Raw genomic sequence first — 19,942 nt, 5'->3', positions numbered from 1 at the left:
ATACAAGAGCAGGCTGCATTTTTGGTGATTAATCTGTGCAGTCACACAGGGGTCCCATTAGAAGAACTTCCAGCCTTGTTATTTTGAAATTATTTTCATTTTTACTTTATGTTGTTTATTTTTTGTTCTAAAAGGCAGGGTGTTGCTGTCCTGGAACTCACTCAGTCTGTAGACTAGGCTGGCCTCCCACCTACAGAGATCTGCCTGCCTCTGCCTCTGCCTCTGCTGGGGTTAAAGGTATATGCTACCATCACCAGATCCATTTTTAATTTTTTGTTATTGTTATTGTTGTTGTGGTTTTGTGTTTTTGTTTTTGTTTTTTTCGAGATAGGGTTTCTCTGTGTAGCCTTGGCTGTCCTGGACACACTTTGTAGACCAGGCTGGCCTTGAACTCACAGAGATCTGCCTGCCTCTGCCTCCCGAGTGCTGGGATTAAAGGCATTTGCCACCACACCCGGCTCCATTTTTATTTTTTAAAATGTTAATTATTATCTGGGAGTGGTGGCGCACACTTTTAATCCTGGAGGGCAAAGGCAGGTGGATGGCTGTGAGTTTTGAGGCCAGCCTGGTCTACAAAGCAAGTTCAGGACAGCCAACGTTTTACAACAGAGAAACCCTGTCTCAAAAAAGAAGAAAGAAAGAAAGAAAGAAAGAAAGAAAGAAAGAAAGAAAGAAAGAAGAAATTGGTTAACACAACAAAACAATAACTGCAACAACATACAAAAATAAAATACACAGAGAAAGAAAAATGTGATCAATTGCAAAGCCAGCTGATTCATAGTGTCATTTAATCCTTTGCAAAGACACTGGTCTGGAAAACACCAGCTGCCCAAGGGAGTTTGATCTGGATGGAGCAGAACAGCTTCTTCTCCAGGCCGCTGCCTCTGGCTTTTGCTTCAGGAGCCCGTGGAAGCCCGTCTTTGCAAGTGGAAGCAGGCTGAGGACCCCTGGCTCTTCTCTTCCCATGCTAGGCTCCTTTAGGACCCCCTGTTCATTTCCCACGGGCATTGCTACTATTCCTACCCAACGTCCAGCAGTGTGCAAGAGCTGAGACCTCTTTGGATGTTGGAGAATCAGTCCCAGCCAGGCCCTTGCTTCACACAGGTGAGCAGCCGGGCAAACTGACTTGTGCACTCAGGGACTGACAGGAGAGCTGCCTGGCCAGGGTCAGGGTCCAGGCTCCCACTCGGAAATGTGCTTCTGAGCTGGAAAGGAAGAATACAGAATGAGTCCTCCTGTGACAGTGACGCTGCTGTACTCATCTAAAGGAGCCATTGCTGTGTGCTCTTGGGGTGACGGGGACACTGCTGTACTCATCTAAAGGAGCCATCGCTGTGTGCTCTTGGGGTGACGGGGACGCTGCTGTACTCATCTAAAGGAGCCATCGCTGTGTGCTCTTGGGGTGACGGGGACGCTGCTGTACTCATCTAAAGGAGCCATCGCTGTGTGCTCTTGGGGTGACGGGGACGCTGCTGTACTCATCTAAAGGAGCCATCACTGTGTATTCTTGGGGAACTCCGAATTCTAATTGGTGGATGCTGGAAGCTGATGTTGGCCCAGGTTTCACTTCTGCACCCCCCCCCCCCGCCCCCATAGCTCATTGGGCTGTAGGTAATTAGGGCACAAGAAGGGATCTAACAGATTCCAGGGGATGGCTTTCATGACTGAAGGGAAGGAACTCAGGAGAACTCCTAAGTAAGATGTGAGACCAGCCCTGTTTCTCTGCGTGGACACAGTCTTCGATGCTGGGCCATCTTCATCCCCTCGGCCTCAGACAGTTGTGACCACAAGACCCTGGGCAGGAAGCCCTCTCCAGCGCTGTGCACTGGGACACACTCTCTACCTACGATTTGGGTGTCCTAGCAACATGGACCAGGCTGTTAGCACATCAGGAGACAGGGAGCAGAGGAGGGGAGCTGAGAACACGATCTCACCAAACTGACAGATGTAACGGTTTCGAGTTTTACAACGCTGGTCATTCCAGTTGAAGGCAGCGGATGCCTGCATTTCCACACAGTTCCCAAACCTGTCGGGGCCAGGATGAGCAGCGATAATGTGGAGGAGTGGAATTAGGGATCCAGTGGAATCTTAAACCCTCTACCGCATTAGGCCACATGCATTTGTGAGACCCGGACGCATCGCATGCAGATGGGGCTGCTAGGAGCCAGTGCCCATTCTGTTCCCCAGATACTGCAGCTGTGCAATGGGAAAACTGGGAGTTCTCTATAACCCCTCCCCACTCCCCCTCCCCCGCCAGCCCAGTCCAGCACTTAGCCACAGCAGGAATATACAGGCCCACATCCTTCTTCTGCAAAGAGAATATACCCCAAAGTCCAGCCATGCTAGGTTGCAGTGAGGGTATGCTGGGATAGATATGTGGAGCCCTAGGTGATCATATAGACTCACCACCTCTATCTCTGTTATGGCACTCCTGGGCTTTCAAGACCAGGCCAGTGCCACATAAGCAGAATGTTCTCTGTACAGGACAGCTGGTGGGTGAACTGATGGAAGTGTGCATGGAGAATGAGGATGGGTAGATGCCAGAAGTGACGTACTGACGCAGGCAGTAGGCAGGTGAGGGATGGAGCAACACACCAGCAAGGGCAAATGGCAATGATACACGGATGGCACTTTGTGCCTCCCTTACCCATGTCGGCATCAGCTGGGTCCAGGTTTCCCTGGCACCTAAAACCAGGTAAGGTCCAGCCCTCATAGGCGGGGTAAAGTTTCTCCAGTGGCATCAGGCCCAAGTGGGAAGTGGGCCCAGGGGAGATTAGACATCCTAGACTCACCCCTGGTTGTCAGGCTGCCCAAAGGCAAAGCTGGTGAAGGTCTGGTGTTCTCCAGTGGTCCAGCGGAAGGAATCCTTAGCTGCCTTGTAGGTGAGCCCTGGGCCAGGGTAGCCGAGGTTGCCCACCATCAGAGAGTCCAGAAGCCTGCTGGATGCCTAAGGCCTTTCAAGCTCCAGCTGTTAAATCTCTCTCTCTCTCTCTCTCTCTCTCTCTCTCTCTCTCTCTCTCTCTCTCTCTCCAGATCTCCCCAATCTGTGGTTCATCCCACCCAACAACCCTCCTCGCAGGGAAGGAGATTGTCCTGGTCTCCAACACCTTCCATGCTCAAACCCTTTACATATCCTTGCTGTCTATCTGCTCGTGGGTGATGGGGTTGCCATAGTCTGTGTTTCCTGAAGCCTTGTAAGGCTTCAAGCCCTCCCACTTACCACACCCTTCCACCACCAAGCACTCACCAATCCAGAAATTTCTGGTCTCAAAGTCACTGTCCGTCACTTCGTTGGTGGTCTCCAGGCGGCCCAGGAAGAAGGCAAGGATGTCTTGCACTTTCTGGTTCTCGATCTGGGCTAGCACCCCACCTTTTCCCTGTAACCCCACTCTGGGTCATATGGGACAGACTGTAGATTTCAGGCCCCAAACTTTCTATCCATTCTGTTACCCCCACCATGGCCAGGACCCCAAATGTGTGTGCTGGCTGGGCTGTCTTCATTGCTACCCCCCAATAACCTCCTGCTCTGAGAATGGAGGCCCTCTTCCTCCCCCCGCCAGACTTCCATTTGTGTGTGCACAAGGCCCACTTGCCGGCTCATAGGTAAACCATGGCACTGCTCTCTCAGGAAGGTTTTGTTTCAGTCACATGGTATATTAAATATACTTGGACCAGTTGTCAATATTAGCAAGTCAAGAAATAGCAAGGAAAATCAGGGTTTTCTGGCTTTAGAAAACCCCGTGTTCTGGCCATCCTGACCTGATACCCAAGATGTCTGCCACTAGCTGGAGCTAAGTCAGATAGGAGTAGGCTGGGGCCTGGGGTCTGGGTGTTAAGTGGGCTCCTGACTCGTGTGAGCCTTGAATCTATGACTCCTGTTTCATAATAACGAAGAGAGGAAGGGTCAGGGGAGGTTGAAGGAACTAGCTTTTGTTCCGAAGCCACCCCCATTACAACCCTGTCTGAGGGTTGACAATGACCCTGGGAAGGTAAGGGTCAGCCCTCACCTGACATTTCATCTTGGCTCCGTAATAGGTATCTGCCTCGGAAGACACCATGAAGCAGTCTCCGTCAATCCTCAGGTCACAGGTGTGAAAAGGAAAGTGCACCTTGGCTGGCAAGAGTCATGGGAAAAACCACAATTTGCGTGCTGACTTCAGAATCCATATCCCTTCCCACCAGGCTGAGCTATATTCAAGATACCCCGGCCTCTGGAGAACTACTCCAAACTGGAAGTGGGCAGAAGTCAGTGGTGCGCTGGTAAATTTGCAGGTTTGTGGTCTCTCAAGAAAGAGAAAGAAGGCCAGGATGGGGTGGGGTGGGGGGGCGCGAGGTGCTGGAGAGATGGCTCAGAGGTTAATAGCACTGGCTCTTCTTCTGAAGGTCCTGAGTTTAATTCCCAGCAACCACATGGTGGCTCACAAGCATCTACAATGAGATTTGGTGGCCTCTTCTGGCCTTTAGGCACACATGCAGACAGAATACTGTAGAATAAATAAATAAATCTTTAACCCCCCCCCAAAAAAACCAAAACAAAACCAAAAAACAAAACAAAGCATGGCAAGATGGCTCAGTAGGTAAAAGCACTTTTTGCTTGGTCTGTTGTTCTGAGTTCAATCCCCAGGAACCATACGGTGGAAGAGGAGAATCAGCTCCCATAAATTGTCCTCTGACATCCACACCTGTTCTGTGGCACACTCACACAAATAAAATGTCATTTAAAAAAAAAATAGAGTTGGGCTTGGTGGCCCATGCCTGTGATCCCAGCACTTGGAGGAGGCAGAGGCAGCCAGATCTCTGTGAGTTTGAAGCCAGCCTGGTTTACAAAGCAAGCCCAGGACAGGCAGGTTACAGAGAGAAACCCTGTCTGGAAAAGAAAAAAAAAAATCCATAGCTTGTAGCAATTTGCTGTTTCCATTTGGTATAAATGGAATTTCAATTTCAGGATATTAGTGTGATTTTCCTGAGCAAGAAGTTGACAGCAGCCTGACACGCGGGCCCTTACAATGAGCTGACCAAGTCAGATCCAACACCCACACTGAAGAGGGTTCTGAGAACAACCCGGAGTTGGAACTCACTGGCACACTGGGCTCCCCCATAGCCAACGTTGCAGATGCAGGAGCATTCTTCTTCCCGGAACCGGCCGTGCACACACTGCACACTGCACCGCACTGCCAGGACAGAACAGAAGGGTGGAGTGCTCAGCCTCTAACCACGGGGACCCCATGCTGCCCTCCAGGCCAACCACAGCAAGAATACCCTCCCAGAGACAAAGTCTGAGGGGTCTTCCAGCTACTGCCACGCCTGGCTGCTTGGGTTTGATTCTCATGGTAGAGAGAAGCCGAATTTGACTCTTTTTTTTTTTTAAATTAGACTGCTCTAGCTGACCTAGAGTTCGCTGTATAGGGCTCATGATAATCCCACTACCTCCCACGTACTAGGATTATAGCCCTAAACATCTTACATTGTATCTATAGCTCAGGGTATGGCACACAGCTGGGGCTCAACGTGTTTTTATTGAATGAATGCACGCAGTGCGAAAACCCAGAGGTCAATGCTTTTTTTTTTTTTTTTCTTCCGAGACAGGTTTTTTGTATCCTCGGCTGTCCTGGACTCACTGTGTAGACCAGGCTGGCCTCAAACTCACGGTGATCCACCTGCCTCTGCTTCCCTAGTGCTGGGATCAAAGGCGTGCGACACCACACCCGGCTAGGGTCAATACTTTTAATGCACCAGTCACCCCAGCCCTCCAGCTCTCCCACTGTATCAGGTCCAGGACACACCAAAGGACAGGTGTATACCTGCCAAGGTGCATCTCCTCACTCTTACACCTCAGGGCAGCCTGAACTGGTACAGGATCCTCACCTTGGCAGTACCTCCCTGTGTAGCCAGGGGGACAGTGACAGTGACAAGTGCTAATGTTGAGACGTCCGTGATTTCGGCAGCTCATACGACACGGGTTTCTGGGGACCTCTGGTAAGAAGAGTAGATAGTTCTGAGTAGGGTCCTCTTTCCAGCAGGCCGGGCAGGTCCCTTTCTTAGGCGCTGAGGCTAAGGCGTCTGGGCTAGTCCCTCAGCCTCCCAGGGACATCAATTCTAAGCGCCTCATGTACCTGCTGCTCTAGGAAAAAGGCAAACGGTGGGATACTCACCACAGAGCCCTCCTGCGTGATCCCAGGCCTTGAAGCAGCCCGAGACACTGGCTGTGCAGAGCGAACACCAGGTGCCTTTCTTATAAGGGGCGATTGTCTTCCCGTTAACATCCCAGTTGCCTCTGCGAGAGCAAGCATCAGAGGGTTCTGCAGACCCTGGCCTTGGGCAGAGCAGGAATGGGTCCTGGCTGTCTGCCTTCCCCATGGGCCTCTTTACCACCTGTGGCCCAGTCAGGGATTCAGGAAACTGGATGTGGCAGGGAAATTAGTTAGGAAACAAAAGATGACTTTTGTATCAATCTTGGGCAAGTTCCCTCAGAGCAGGGTCACGCACCCAGAAAAGAGCATTCGTGGGTAAGTACTGTTCTGCACGGCTGGAACCTATCATGTCTTCTTCCTGTCTTTCTCTTCCCTTTCATACATACAAATGGGTAAAGGCATTTTAGGTGGCTGGGTGCATAGCTCATCCTGAGTGAAAGTCATCCATCCATCCCTCCCACCTTCAGCCCCAGCCTCCCTGACCTTTCACCCCGCCCAGCCCCACCCCCACCCCCCATCACCCAGCTTATGGTGAAGGACTTACCCAGGGGAGTAGGCACAGACAAAAGCTTCCATGACTGCCTGGTCCACAAAGCACAGATGCTGCCCACAGCCCAGCTGGCTGGAGGTGGCCCAGACAAGCTGCAGAGAACACAAACGGCTCAGCAAGTCTCTCAGGATGGTTTTACTTCAATCTGGGGCATTGCAGCACAGGCAACGTACAGCTGGGGGAGGCTTTGGCCTCAACCAGGCAGACAGATGGCTCCCTTGTCTCCCCGGGGGACCCCAGGGAGAGCAGCTATGCTGAGCACAGCCATCACAATTGAGGTAAGCTTTCGGAGTGGACTTTGAGGGTTACTAACTGTTGAAAGGAGAGGAGATTATGGACAGCTGGAAAGAGTGACAAAAGAAAGACTTTAGTATCAAGAGCCATATGTAAGATTGTAAAAAAAAAAGGCCACAAGCCTTCACTTCTCCCTATAGACTGATTATATATGCACGGCCAAGTCTCACTCTGCATGCAGCATGCAGCACTGGCCTGGCAATCACTATGTAAAATAGGTTGGCTACAGACTCAGAGTTCCAACCGTCTCTGTCTCCCAGGTCTTGGAATTAAAGGAACTTCTCACCACACTCAGTTTATAGACTGTTCTTCTTTTTTTTTTTTTTTTTTAATTTATTATGTATACAGTGTTTTCCCTGCATGTTCATCTGCGCACCAGAAGAGGGCACCAGATTTTGTTATAGATGGCTGTGAGCCACCGTGTGGTTGCTGGGAACTGAACTCAGGACCTTTGGAAGAGCAGCCAATGCTCTTAGCCTCTGAGCCATCTCTCTAGCCCTATAGACTGTTCTTTTGTGCTGGAGATTTAATCCAGGGCCTGACACATACTGGGCAAGTGACAAACCATTGAGCTACATTCCCCCAGTATATTAGCCCATCTTTTTTTTTTTTTTTTTTTTTTTTTTTTTTTTTTTTAAAGATACTGTGTTGTTTAGGCTGGCCTCAAACTCTCTGTGTACCCAAGGATGACTTTGAACTCTTGGTCCTCCAGCCTCTGCCTCCTGGGTACTAGGATTACAGGCATGCACACATATTGCTTTAATGCAATATGCCCTTTAAGTTTATAATTTTAGAGCTAGAATTATAGTTCAGTGGTAAAGTCTTTTCGTACCATGTGCAACGCTCCAGGTTGGATCACTACTACCATGCACACACAAAATTAAAGAAGAAAAGAATAAAATATAATTTAAGGAAACAAACTAAGAAAAGAAAAAAATACTTCAAAACAAACAACCTGGAACCACAATTGAAAACACAACAAAGCAAACAAACCCAGCCTTAAGTAACAATAAAAGCACTAACGCCATATGGTGGCTCACAAGCATTTACAATGAGATCTGGTGCCCTCTTCTGGTCTGTTGGCACACATGCAGGCAGAATATTGTATAAATAATAAATAAATCTTAAAAACAAAACAAAAACTTAGGGGGTGAAGCTGGGCATGGTGGCACACTCCTATAGTCATAGTGCTTGGGAGCTGGAGACAAGAGGATCATGAGTTCAAGGTCATCCTGGGCTACATAGGAAACTCAAGGCCAGACTGGGCTACATGAGACCCTGTCTCAGAAGACCCACCACCCTGAGTTTGAGGCCAGCCTGGCTATTTTGGAAGACCTTATCTAAAAAGGTTGGGAGGGAAGGAAAGAAATTTAGAAGCTCAAAAACCTTAAAGTCATATAGTAGGAATGTTTAAAAAGACTCACTTCACGGATCAACTTCACTATCATCATAAGTATACTAAAGGTGTCAAAACATGTTGAGAATTTTGCTTGCATTACTCCGTACTTAGCCACCTCGATAGTATCAGACATATTTAAAAAAAAAAACAAATAAACATAATCCCAGCACTCAGGAGGCAGACGCAGGCAGATCACTGTGAGTTCAAGGTCTACAAAGTGAGTCCAGGACAGTAAGGGCTACACAGATAAACCCTGTCTTGAAACCCCCCCCCCCAAAAAAAAACCTTAAACTAACAAAAACCAAAAGAAAATAAAACAAAACAATAAATATCTATAGTTGTTGAATGGAGGAGAAAAAGAAGGAAAGTTTCTTGAGAATGTTGTATCTGAACTTGAGAAAGGTTCATGTGAGGAGGGACGGAGGGCAAGTGGGGGGCACAGGGCTCTAGTGTGGTAACTGACATCTTCTAAATCTAGATAGTGTCCCTTTAAGGATAAAGTCTAGCCTCTTCTAAGATGACTGGCGAGACCGTGCCCTAGTCTTATCTGCCACACACTCACCTGTGTGTAGTGGGTGCAGGTGGCATTGTGGGCACACTCGGTGTCCTCATCATGTCTATACTGCAGCCCTTCAGCAAACCAGAGGTTGACCACTTCGACAAAGGATGCTGAGCCCATCGGCAATAGCTGCACATTCCATCCCACTTGTGGGGTGTGTCGTGGGGTAGATGCCAGGTTTGGGGTGGCTGAAGCACCGCAGAGGGCTGCCTTTGCTTGAGCTAGTTGAGCCAGGTTCTCGCTCCAGTCCTGGAAGGGACACAAACAAAGACATCCTCGGGTGGTTATGTTCACTTCTTTCCCAGGTGCTGTGTGACAAAAGCAGCTTAGAGGAGAAAGGGCTTGTTCAGCTCACAAGTCCCAGCCCATCACTGCTGAGAACTCAAGGTGTCAGGAATCTGAAGCTGCTTGTTACATCCACAGTCAAGAGCAGAGAGAAAACGAAGGCATGCATGCTTGCGCTTAGCTCCATGCCTTCTTTCCCCTGGTCCTACAGTCCGGGACTCAGACCTAGGGAATGGTGCCGCCCACATTTTTCTTTTTTTCGCTTGGTGTTTTTGAGACAGGATCTCTCTGTGAGGCCCTGGCAGTCTTGTAACTTAATATGTAGACCTGGCTTGGCCTAAAACTCTCAGAGATCTGTCTGCCTTTTCCTCCCGTGTTTTGACATTAAAGGCACGTACTACGCTCAACTGGTGTCACTGATTTTTAAGTTGGGTCTTTCTACATAATAAACATAATCAAGACAGTCTACCACAGATGTGCCCAAGATCTAACCTAATCTAGACAATTGTTCAGCGAAATTCCTTTTCTGGTACACCCAATCAAAAGTAGAATCAATCAAAAGTAACCATTACAACTGGCCTTTGGGAAACAGGTCAGCTAACAGGCAATGAGTCATCTCCCTACTGTCTCTGAATATCTGTGGGGTGCCAGGGCACACTTAGCAAAGAGCCATGCTTGCCTGCCTAATGATCAGCACTGTTTTCTTCGCTGCACAGAGCCACAGGACCTCTGGAGCTGCCCAAAATATGCCAGGAAAGCAAATTATGCCTCCATCATCCTGAGTCTTGTGTAAACACCTTCGGCCCGAACTTGGGAACAACACCAGCCCAGACATGTTCTGCAGTCTAATAATCTGAGCCTGGACAGTGCCCAGACTTACAAGTTGGCTGGCTGTGTTTTCTTTTAAGAGCTGGCCCTGGCCACAGTCAGAAGAACTCTGCTGCTCCCATCCAGCCAAATATGATTTTTCCAGGCCTTTAAGTTAAGCAAAGGGCCCCAAAAAAGGCACAAATTACCAGCTAGCTAATCGTTACCCCTGACCTGCAGGGTCCTGGGGTAGAAAGATTCACTGAACAGGCACTACAACTTGGAAAATCCTGACTGCTCAGGACGTGGGCATGGGGGTATGGGGTGGGGGGGGGGGAGAGACAGAGCCACTCAGAGCAGGGCAGGGGAGAAAAGCTGACCACTCCCTCCTGGCCCTCCCCCACCTCCTGGGAAACTGACCCCTGAGTTCTCAAGGTCACCACCCACTGGTGGCTGTCCTCCTCTGAGGACTTTATGGAAGGCAGCCATGGGGAACCTTGCCCTCCCTTACCCATTCCACCCTTGTTCCCAGGCCTGTTCACATGGGCTGGGGCTACTGGGGTCCCAGACTATGAGGGCAGTATGTCTGAGCCCCCGAGATGATCAGCCCCAAGCCTGCTGCAGCCTCTATCATGGAGGTTCTAAATTGCAAGTAAAGGAATGAGTGAGGTACTCAGGAGAGGCCCCCAATATTTCCTTGATAAACCGTGGTCATATCCCAGTCCCCCCACAGCCCAGTGGGAGGCTTTTCTCTCCCTATTCTTCACTTCTTCCTTTCTGCTGAATCCCTTTGTGTAGCTCCCCTACCCCCACCCCAACCCCCACCCCCCCAAATCCCCCACCAGACCAGGAGGAGGAAACCCTGGCTCCTTCCATATCTGTTGATCTCCGTGGCAACAGGATGCCAGGAAAGGCAGATTTGTCCTTAATATTAGTGTGAGTTGCTTAGGACCCTGACCTCCTATTCTAAGGGCTTTCCCTGAGAGAAGAAGCTACATAGGTCCCCAGCAACCAAGACCACTGCGGGCTCCCCGCCCCCCACCATAAAAGGGGACCTGACATTGGCAAGGCCTCCTGAGCTCACTCTGGGCCTCAGTTCCTATCACAGCAGTTGGGCATACTCACCATTCTCTGCATGTTGGCTGCAGGAGGCTGGACCTGGCTTCGTAGGCGGTTGTGCACGGAGAGGATTAAGAAACCCTCCTTCCTGCTCAGGGCTGGAGGCCAGGAGAGAAGGTTAGCCCACTGACCAGCAGCACCTGGGACGTCGCCATAGCCAGGTGAGAGAGCAACCCCATCCCAAGGACACAGATCTGAGATGAGGAGCAGGGGTGTAGGGGGAGAACTCCCAGCACAGAGATGGAGGGAGGCCAGCCGAGAGACAGGAGACGGAGAGAGTATATAGCAGTGCTGTGAGTGACTGGCTTGGGCATGCGGGAGATGATGGAGAAATAAAAGACTCATCCCTGGACTAGAAGCGGGCCCCGGCTGCAGCTCCTTTCTTTAATTTTTTTTTTTTTTTGAGACAGGGTTTCTCTGTGTAGCCTTGGCTGTCCTGGATTCACTTTGTTTACCATGCTAGCCTCGAACTCATAGCAATCCGTCTGCCTCTGCCTCCCTGGTGCTGGGATTACAGGCGTGCGCCGCCACCGCCCAGCTTTGCAGCTCCTTTCTACCACCGTGTTTCTTCTGAGTTCTTAGCTGCACTCTCTAAGCTGTATTATTCCTTAAGCTCAACCCTGGACCCATCAGCTTCATCCTTTTTCCTCCCTAGTATCTTTCCATCATGTCCCCTTGAATTGTCCTAATGGGTCCCCCATCATATCACATCCGCATAACATAGGGTTCAGTCCTGGCCCCTAGAAGCCCCTTGGTACCCCTTTGGGTTCACAACAGTATCTCCACCCCTGTCTTTGCCCAGCTATTCCCTTACCTGGGAGCGTAGGCGCTTGCTCTGGCAGCTGGGGTGGCTGTACTTCTGTCCAGGTGATGCCCAGGAGAGACAGGAGCACAAACAAGAAACCAAGCCATCGGCTCTGGCTCCCCGGCCCCAGGGAGGGCTCCGGTTGAATCATTGGCCTGCCTGGAGCTGCGGACATGGCTTCTCTCAGCTGTCCAGCCACCTTCTGGGGCTTCATGAAGCTATTCACAGTCTCAAGGAGTCAGGCTAAGCTGCCAGACAAAAGGAGGAGGTTCGTGAGTCATTAGTGTGTCCAAACAGCCTCCCCTCAGCCGCGCACTGGCTTCAAAAGAGACATAGTGCCCTCCTAACTCCAGCTTCGGTGTCTGGCCAGCTTGCTTCACAACAGAGCAGGGCTGTGTGCACTGACCCTGTGGCCCCTGCTAATCATTGCAGGATTATTAGCACCCTGAGGGAGCCCCCGAAGACCCTGCTGATTGGCCTACAGACATTCCAGGGCTGTGGATTAGCAGCTGATGGCTGTACTCTGGCAGGGACAATGTCCTGCAAGCCCATGGACAGCTTCTACTCCCCAGCCCCAGTTATGGGGTGGAGGCTGGGACTTTGGCAGTGGGCCCAAAAAAGCAGGCAGGAACTGGGCAAGACCCCAGGGGAGTTCTTTCCTTTCTTGGGATGCTCATCTCAACCCCCCATAGCCATGAATTAAACATAAAGCAGGAAGTAACTGGTCACCAGACAGATGCCACTGGTGGGAGCCTAGAGGAGCAAGCTGCACCTTCAGGAAGAAAGATGTGCCTTACTGCTATACGTCAGGACAGTGTGCAAGGACGTGGCTACAGCCCAGGCCTCATGATTTTGGGCCAAGACAGGGGCAAAGCTGACAGGAGAGCATGTGATGCATGATGCCCTCGGCTGACTTGAATCCTGCCGTGAGCAAGCCTGCCTCTAGACAAACAGGCCACCGTGGGGCAGGAAGGCAGCAAATTGCCATGGTATTTAGGGCCTAGCTGAAGCCTGCACAATCCCACCAGAATCACTGAATTTCTACTACCGTCCAATCAAAGGCTGACACGTGCCCCTAGTCAAAGGCCTACCAAGTTTACTCAGCCATTCTAAAGCACAGCCTTGCAAAGTATACTTTGTCCTTCTGGAGTCCCTAACCCTGGGGTCAGCACTCTCTCAGATGTCACCTCGTTAGGTTTTCTCCTTCTACTCTTTTTGTTTTTCCAGACAAGGTTTCTTTGTGGCCCTGGCTCTCCTAGACTCACTTTGTAGACCAGGCTGGCCCCGAACTCACAGTGATCCGCCTGCCTCTGCCTCCCGAGTGCTGGGATTAAAGGAGTGTACCACCACGCCAGGCTCCTGGCTTCTTTTTCTACTGTTGTTCCCAGGAGTCAAACTAGGGTCATTCATCTTGGTGACAGTTTCCCACTGAGCTATCTCGCCAACCCCATAGTCACCCTTTCAACAGAGCTTATAAAGCATGTTTACAAATGTAACATATATTTGTGCCACAACAACCTTGCACTGGTGCCATCTGGCAGATGGGGTAGCCGGACACAGTGAGCCTCAGGGACTTGCCCGAGTCACCTCCCCGCTAGTCAGGGCCTCTACGTTTACATTCCCAGGGTGTTACTTTACGTACGTAGTGGTTCTCTCAGAGTGCAGTTTTCAATGGCTTTGCTCTATGCTGGTGATAAATGACCCGACTCCTGCTCCTGGGCTCCGGTGGCTCATTGTCATTGGGCTTTGGATTGGATAGGAGGAAGATCCTGAGACTATGAAGGAATGCTTCCGTGGGGTTGGGAATTTAGCTCAGTGGTAGGGCGCTTGCCTAGCAAGCACAAGGCCCCGGGTTCGGTCCTCAGCTCTGGGGCGGGGAGTGGGGAGGAGAGACATGCTTCCGTGTGTGTCTGGCTTTAATGTAGGTTCTGAGAATTTGAGCGTGGGTTCTTACGCTTGCACAGCAGCCCTCCTCTGTATGTGTGTGTGTGTGTGTGTGTGTGTGTGTGTGTGTGTGTGTGTGTCTGTGTGTGTATGTGTGCCAGGATCTCACTATTTACTCACGGATGGCTTGGTATTTGATATGTAGCCCAGGGTGACCTCAGACTTATAGCGATCCCTTTGTCTCAGCTTCCCAAGTGCCTGGGTTACATTTGTGTGTGACCATACTGAGTTGGCTTTGTTTGTTTGTTTGTTTTACTATGAATTGAACCTAAGGCTCATGCTTGCTAGGGAAACACTCTACCACTGAGCTATATCCTCAGTCTTCCCAATCACTTTTTATTGTTGGGATATATATATATGTGTGTGTGTGTAAACATACACACATATACATATCAATATGTATATAATATATCTCTATATAAGATAGCACATATAATATGTTTCTTCATTTGCCTTTAGTTTTGTTGTTGTTGTTGTTGTTGTTGCTGCTGTTGTTTTCCACTCTTTATTTTGAGGCAGTCTAAATGCATTTCCCAGATTGGCCTTGCAGCCCATGGGCTTAAGATGTAGCTCAATTGTTACAGTGTTTGTCAAGTATGCATGAATCCCTGTGTTCAATCCCCAGCACCACGTAAAGGTGGTGTAAGGACACATGCCTGTCATCCCAGTACTCCAGAGGTAGATGCTGGAGGTAAAGAGGTCAAATTAGAAGCCAGTCTGGGCTGTAAGAGACCTTGTATTTATTCCATCTCTTTCAACAAGAACAAAGAAACAAATGTAACACAACAGTAACAAACCAAGCTGCAGTCCTGCAGCAGCCTCTCGAGTTGCTGGGGTTACAGGCTGGAACCATCAGTCCTACTGCGTCTCTATTTCAGGGCTCCCTCAACTCTGTTCCTCTTTCACAGAGTCACGCGGAGTTATTGGCCTCCATGGAAAGATTTTATTGGTCGGATTTGAGTTTCTAATGAGTCCTAACAGTTCACTTAATGAGTAAAGGATGCAGGAGACCAGGTCACTTCAATCCACGGGCCCCAGCGCCACCCCGTGGTCAGTGTGAGGACATAGGCAGGAGTAGGGCCCCTCTGGTCTATGAGGCAATTACAGGTAGTCTTCATTTTAAGATTGACAAACGATCTTTTAAGAAACTTTAAACCGACTGGCTGCTCGGAAAAGCCATCTTTGCCTTGTTCCCGGGTTCTGCTCCTCGCTCGCTGCAGCCACCTTCGTCTCCCGCTTCCTCTTTCAGCTCGGACTCCCAGCAGCTTCCTCAGCAGAGTCCTCTTCCTCACTCGCTGCATCGCACCACAGGTGTGCCCCACCATGTCAGACGCCGCAGGAGACACCACTTCTAAGATGACCACCAAGGACTTAGAGAAGGAAGTCGCGGAGGAGGCAGGAAGTGGAAGAGACGCACCTGCCAATGGGAATGCTGAGAGGAAGAAGGTGGGGAGGAAGGGAAGAAGGTGGCGGTGAGGGAGAGGATAGGGATGAAGGTGAGGAAACTGATGGCCCTACAGGCAAGCGGGTAGCTGAAGAAGAGGATGAGCTTGACACTAAGAAGCAGAAGACTGATGAGGACGGCTAGACAGCACAAAGAAAAACCTAAACCTAAGGCCACCATGACCTATTCATTCGCCATTTCCCGTCTCCAAACTTCCCAGGCCCTGCATTTTTTCTTAGAAATACTTCAAAAGGGAAATTTGTTTGTATTTTTATTTACATCTTATATTCTTGTACACATTAGGGGTCAGCCATCTTTTGTTTTTTGTTTTTGTTTTTCGAGACAGGGTTTCTCTGTGTAGCCTTGGCTGTCCTGGACTCACTTTGTAGCCCAGGCTTGCCTCGAATTCACAGCACTCTGCCTCCTGAGTGCTGGTATTAAAGGCGTGCACCACCCCGCCCAGCTAAAAACCTAGTCTTACCCAAGCATTCCAGTACCATTTTTTGTGTATGTCCTTAGCTGTACTATAAGTAGTTGGTTTGTACGAGATAGTTAAAAGGCCAAAGATAAAAGATTTCTCTTCCCGTTTTTTTTTTTCCTGTGAAATGGCTGTTTATTATCTTTTGGCCTGTTTGATGTATGCTTGAAACAATGTTTAACAATAAACCAGAATTAAAATAAAAGAGAAGAAACTTTAACACTCCCTCAGCTGAGATTCCTTGTCAGCTGTACATACTTCTGAATCGTTGCAGGAGGTCTCCTGGTCTCAGGAGGTCACCCTGGAAGTCCGTGAAGGGGAGTGCCACCTGTGCAGCAATGGGGGCCGTCATCTGTGCTGGGCTGAGACCTTTTGGAGTCACCCATGTTCCTGTAACCTCTCAACCATGCTCTGTAGGTAAGCTAAATGAATTCATTCTGTTGTCAAACTGGCCTTTGGTGGCATCATTATTTTGCTCTGTCACTTGTGCCCTTTCTGAGGTAGTTAGACATTCCCGTCTCCTCAGGAAGACAAATAAAAGGGATAGTAGAAAGGAAGACAGGCAGGGTGAAGGTGCACAGTCCTTTAATCCCGGCACTAGGGAGTCAGAGGCAGGGGGAATCTCTTTGATCCCAAAGCCTTTCTGGGGGAATTTTAGGCCAGCCAGGTCTATATAGTAAGAGCCTGTCTCAAAAAGCAGAGCTGGAGGGGGCTGGAGAGATGGCTCAGAGGTTACGTGTATTGATTGCTCCTCTGGAGGTCCTGAGTTCAGCTCCCAGCAACCACAGGGTGGCTCACAACCATCTATGTGATCTGATGCCCTCTTCTGGCCTGCAGGTGTACATTCAGGCACTCGGTCCCTCCATGCTAGCTTACAGTCATTCAGAATTTTGGTTCTGGAGGATCCAATACCTTTTCTGGATTCTACAGGAATTAGGTACATACATACATGTAGCTGTGGAGAATGGAGAGATGGCTCAGAGGTAAAGAGCATTGGATCTTCTTCCAAAGGTCCTGAGCTCAAATCCCAGCAACCACATGGTGGCTCGTAACAATGAGATATGAGATATGATGCCCTCTTCTGGCATGGAGGCGCATATGCAGGCAAAATACTATATAAATAGTAAATAAATCTTAAAAAAAAAACACATGCAGATGCATGCACACACACATACACGCACACATTAAGTCTAGAAAGCATTTCTTAAAAGATTTATTTTTATGTGCATTGGTGTTTTGCCTCCATGTATGTCTGTGTGATGCGATCAGATTCCCTGAAGCTGGAGTTAGGCAGTTCTGAGCTGCCATGTGCGTACTGGGATCTGCACTCAGGTCCTCTGGAAGACTGGGCGATCAGTGTTCTTAACTACTGAGCGATCGCTCCAGACCCCTAAAAAACTTTTTTAAAAAATGAAAGAAGGGCCGGGTGTGGTGGCTCACGCCTTTAATCCCAGCACTCGGGAGGCAGAGACAGGCAGATCTCTATGTGTTAGAGGGCAGACTGGTCCACAGAGCTAGTTCCAAGTCAGCTAGAGCTACAGGGAGAAACATTGCCTCAAAAACAGACAGACAGACAAACAAAAAATTTGCTAACTCTAAAAGCTCTTTCCATTCTCAATGGTAAGATTTGTTCTTTGTAATGTCTTAGTTTTGGGTGCATTCAAAAGGACTGGAGTGGTTTCTGTTGTTTTTTCTCATTTGCTTTATGTTTTTGCTGGTATTAGGCATTGATCCTAGGTCCTCACGTGTGCCAATCAAGCTCAGTATCACTGAGTGACAGCCCCAGCTCTATTTTTATAATTTTGCCTTCTCTTTTTTTCCATAAATCATTGGAGGTGTTCCTTGGTTGGTTCCTGACTTCTCTATGCTGAAAAATACCTTGGAGAATCAAATGGCTTTTTTTTTTTTTTAAGGATTATGTTCTTTTTTTTTTTTAAAGATTTATTTGTTTATTATTATGTATACAGTGCTCTGCCTACAGGTACACCTATAGGCCAGAAGAGGACATCAGATCACATTGTAGATGGTTGTGAGCCACCATGTGGTTGCTGGGAATTGAACTCAGGACCTCTAGAAGAGCAGTCAGTGCTCTTAACCACTGAGCCATCTCTCCAGCCCGAGAATCAAATGTTTTGTATAAAAGATGTTTCTTGAAAGATTTTTTTTTAAAGTTTCATTTTTTTGAAATATTTTTAACAATTAAACATTTTTTATTTTTTACATATACATTTATATTATTACACATAAAAAGTTTCTTTTAGTCGATCTATCTTATTTACGGAGTTTTATTCCTTTAGGAGTGTACTCTATATGACCTCCTATCTTTAAACTATATTATTTAGAGACACATGTATTTTATTGTATATATGTTTTTAGTGTATATATGTGCATTATTTCAGTATGTGTTTAATGTGTATGTTTAATTCTATATCTGTGGGGTTTTTTATTTTAATTTTTGTGTTCATTGATGTTTTGCTTGCATTGGGTACCAGATCTTCTGGAACTGGAGTCACAGGTAGTTGTGAGCTGCCATATGGATGCTGGGAGTTGAACCTAGGTCCTCTAGGAGAGCAGCTGGTGCTCTTAACTGCTGAGCCATCTCTTCAGCCCTGTTTCTTGGAGGGTTTGAATGCACTTAACATTCTGTCCTTTGAAAACATATTTGGCATCCTTGTTTATGTGTTTGTCAAGGACAGAGATTGCAAGACTGGGAAGATATTTTTAGCGCTTGTTTCTAAAGATCCGTGCCAGGATGTTCTCCGGATACAGGAACTGGAGACAGAGCACTTTTCCATAGGTTGGTCCTAGTGCCTTGCATTCCAGAATGTCAGGTGGCTCTAGGTAGTAAGAGTGAGAAAGAAGGGAAGTTTATTTTTGAACTGTAGACTCCCATCAGCCCACCCAGTCTTTCCTTCCTCAGAACGGATAAGTGGAAAGCAATGCAGCTCATTTCATGAAAGGGTTTCCTGGTTTACACTTAGCCCTTCCCTCAAATCTTGGAGTCTATCAGACACCCCTGTAACTTACTTGTGCTTATGAGTGGTACTTCCCCTCAGCTCACTTCTCTTCCTGTGTAGAGTTACCATGTGGTGTTGAGAACTTTCCTGATGCTTGAGAAGATGGAATTAAGAAGCTGGCTGACAACTGGCTGTGGTGGTGCCCACCTATAATCCCAGCACTCAGGAGGCAGAGGCTGGTGGATCACTGTGAGGCCAGTTTGGTCTACAAAGCGAATCCAGGCCAAACAAGGCTACACAGAGAAACCTGTCTTGATAAACAAAAACAAAAACAAAGAAAGTGCCAGGGACCAAAAGGCCTGAGGCCGACTCCCACCCATTCAGTATTTGCAGCAAACATCCTGCTGGGCCACTCATTAGGTATGCAAGGCATCCGGCTTAGTCCTGAGAAGACAGCGATCTGATCCTAAGATATTCACAGAGACATCCTGCTTTGTCTCACCTGAAAGACCCCTCCCCTTGCAAATGTTCCCGGGGCTCAACCCAGAAGATTTTGTACTTTTCCACTACTCCCTTGCGTACCCCGCCCGCCCTAAAGCAGGTTTTAAAAAGCCTGCCCTTACCTTTAATAAACGAGCTCTTGACAAGCAATTGTTCGCTTGAGCTACTGTCTCTCTCCCGCCCATGTCTTTATGTACAGGTTGCGACCCCCCTCGATCCCCCAATAACTGACCAGCTGGACTGGTTGGTGGACTAATTATCGTTACATGGATTAATTTCATCTGGCGACCACGAAGGGACTCGAGGTGCGGGTTTCTCCCCGAACGGATTAAGGGACCGGTCCACAGGAGTTTTCATGACCAGCCGAGCTCGCCCGGCCGGCTTCGTCATTAGGTGAGTCATCCGTTCGCATATCTCAAGAATGGGCCATTCGCTGTCCAAGGAAGCAAAGTTCATAAAAGGCTTAAAGGACGTACTCAGAGAGAGAGGTATTAGGGTAAAAAAGAAACATTTGATTGAGTTTTTTGTTTTTATTGACCAGACCTGTCCCTGGTTCATGATTGATGGACCTACTATTCATTCTGAAAAGTGGCAAAAGGTGGGGCGTGA

At 48.6% G+C, this 19,942-nt stretch overlaps 1 protein-coding gene and 1 long non-coding RNA gene across 2 annotated transcripts; one reads left to right on the top strand and one right to left on the bottom strand.

Annotated features, from left to right (window-relative positions):
* Positions 1-785: 785 nt before the first annotated feature.
* On the bottom strand, positions 786-12,572 carry LOC311583271 (C-type lectin domain family 18 member A-like). Its single transcript, XM_084756681.1, has 13 exons — positions 12,492-12,572; positions 12,019-12,257; positions 11,211-11,302; positions 8,997-9,242; positions 6,736-6,833; positions 6,153-6,274; positions 5,866-5,973; positions 5,079-5,171; positions 4,008-4,114; positions 3,248-3,377; positions 2,793-2,889; positions 1,935-2,026; positions 786-1,205 (listed from the first exon to the last, which is right to left on the bottom strand). The coding sequence occupies exons 2-13, from the start codon at positions 12,221-12,223 to the stop codon at positions 1,168-1,170; spliced, it is 1,428 nt and encodes a 475-aa protein (XP_084612807.1). The 5' UTR covers positions 12,224-12,257; positions 12,492-12,572; the 3' UTR covers positions 786-1,167.
* A 2,636-nt stretch (positions 12,573-15,208) lies between these two features.
* LOC311583290 lies at positions 15,209-19,167 on the top strand. The gene is made up of 3 exons (XR_014774449.1): positions 15,209-15,399; positions 16,150-16,292; positions 18,953-19,167. It is a non-coding gene; the product is annotated as an uncharacterized lncRNA (long non-coding RNA).
* Positions 19,168-19,942: the final 775 nt, after the last annotated feature.

Source organism: Acomys minous, assembly GCF_964271855.1.
Source record: "Acomys minous genome assembly, chromosome: 14".
In the NCBI taxonomy this organism is placed as follows: Eukaryota; Metazoa; Chordata; class Mammalia; order Rodentia; family Muridae; genus Acomys; species Acomys minous.
This window is presented reverse-complemented; position numbering and strand designations above follow the sequence as displayed.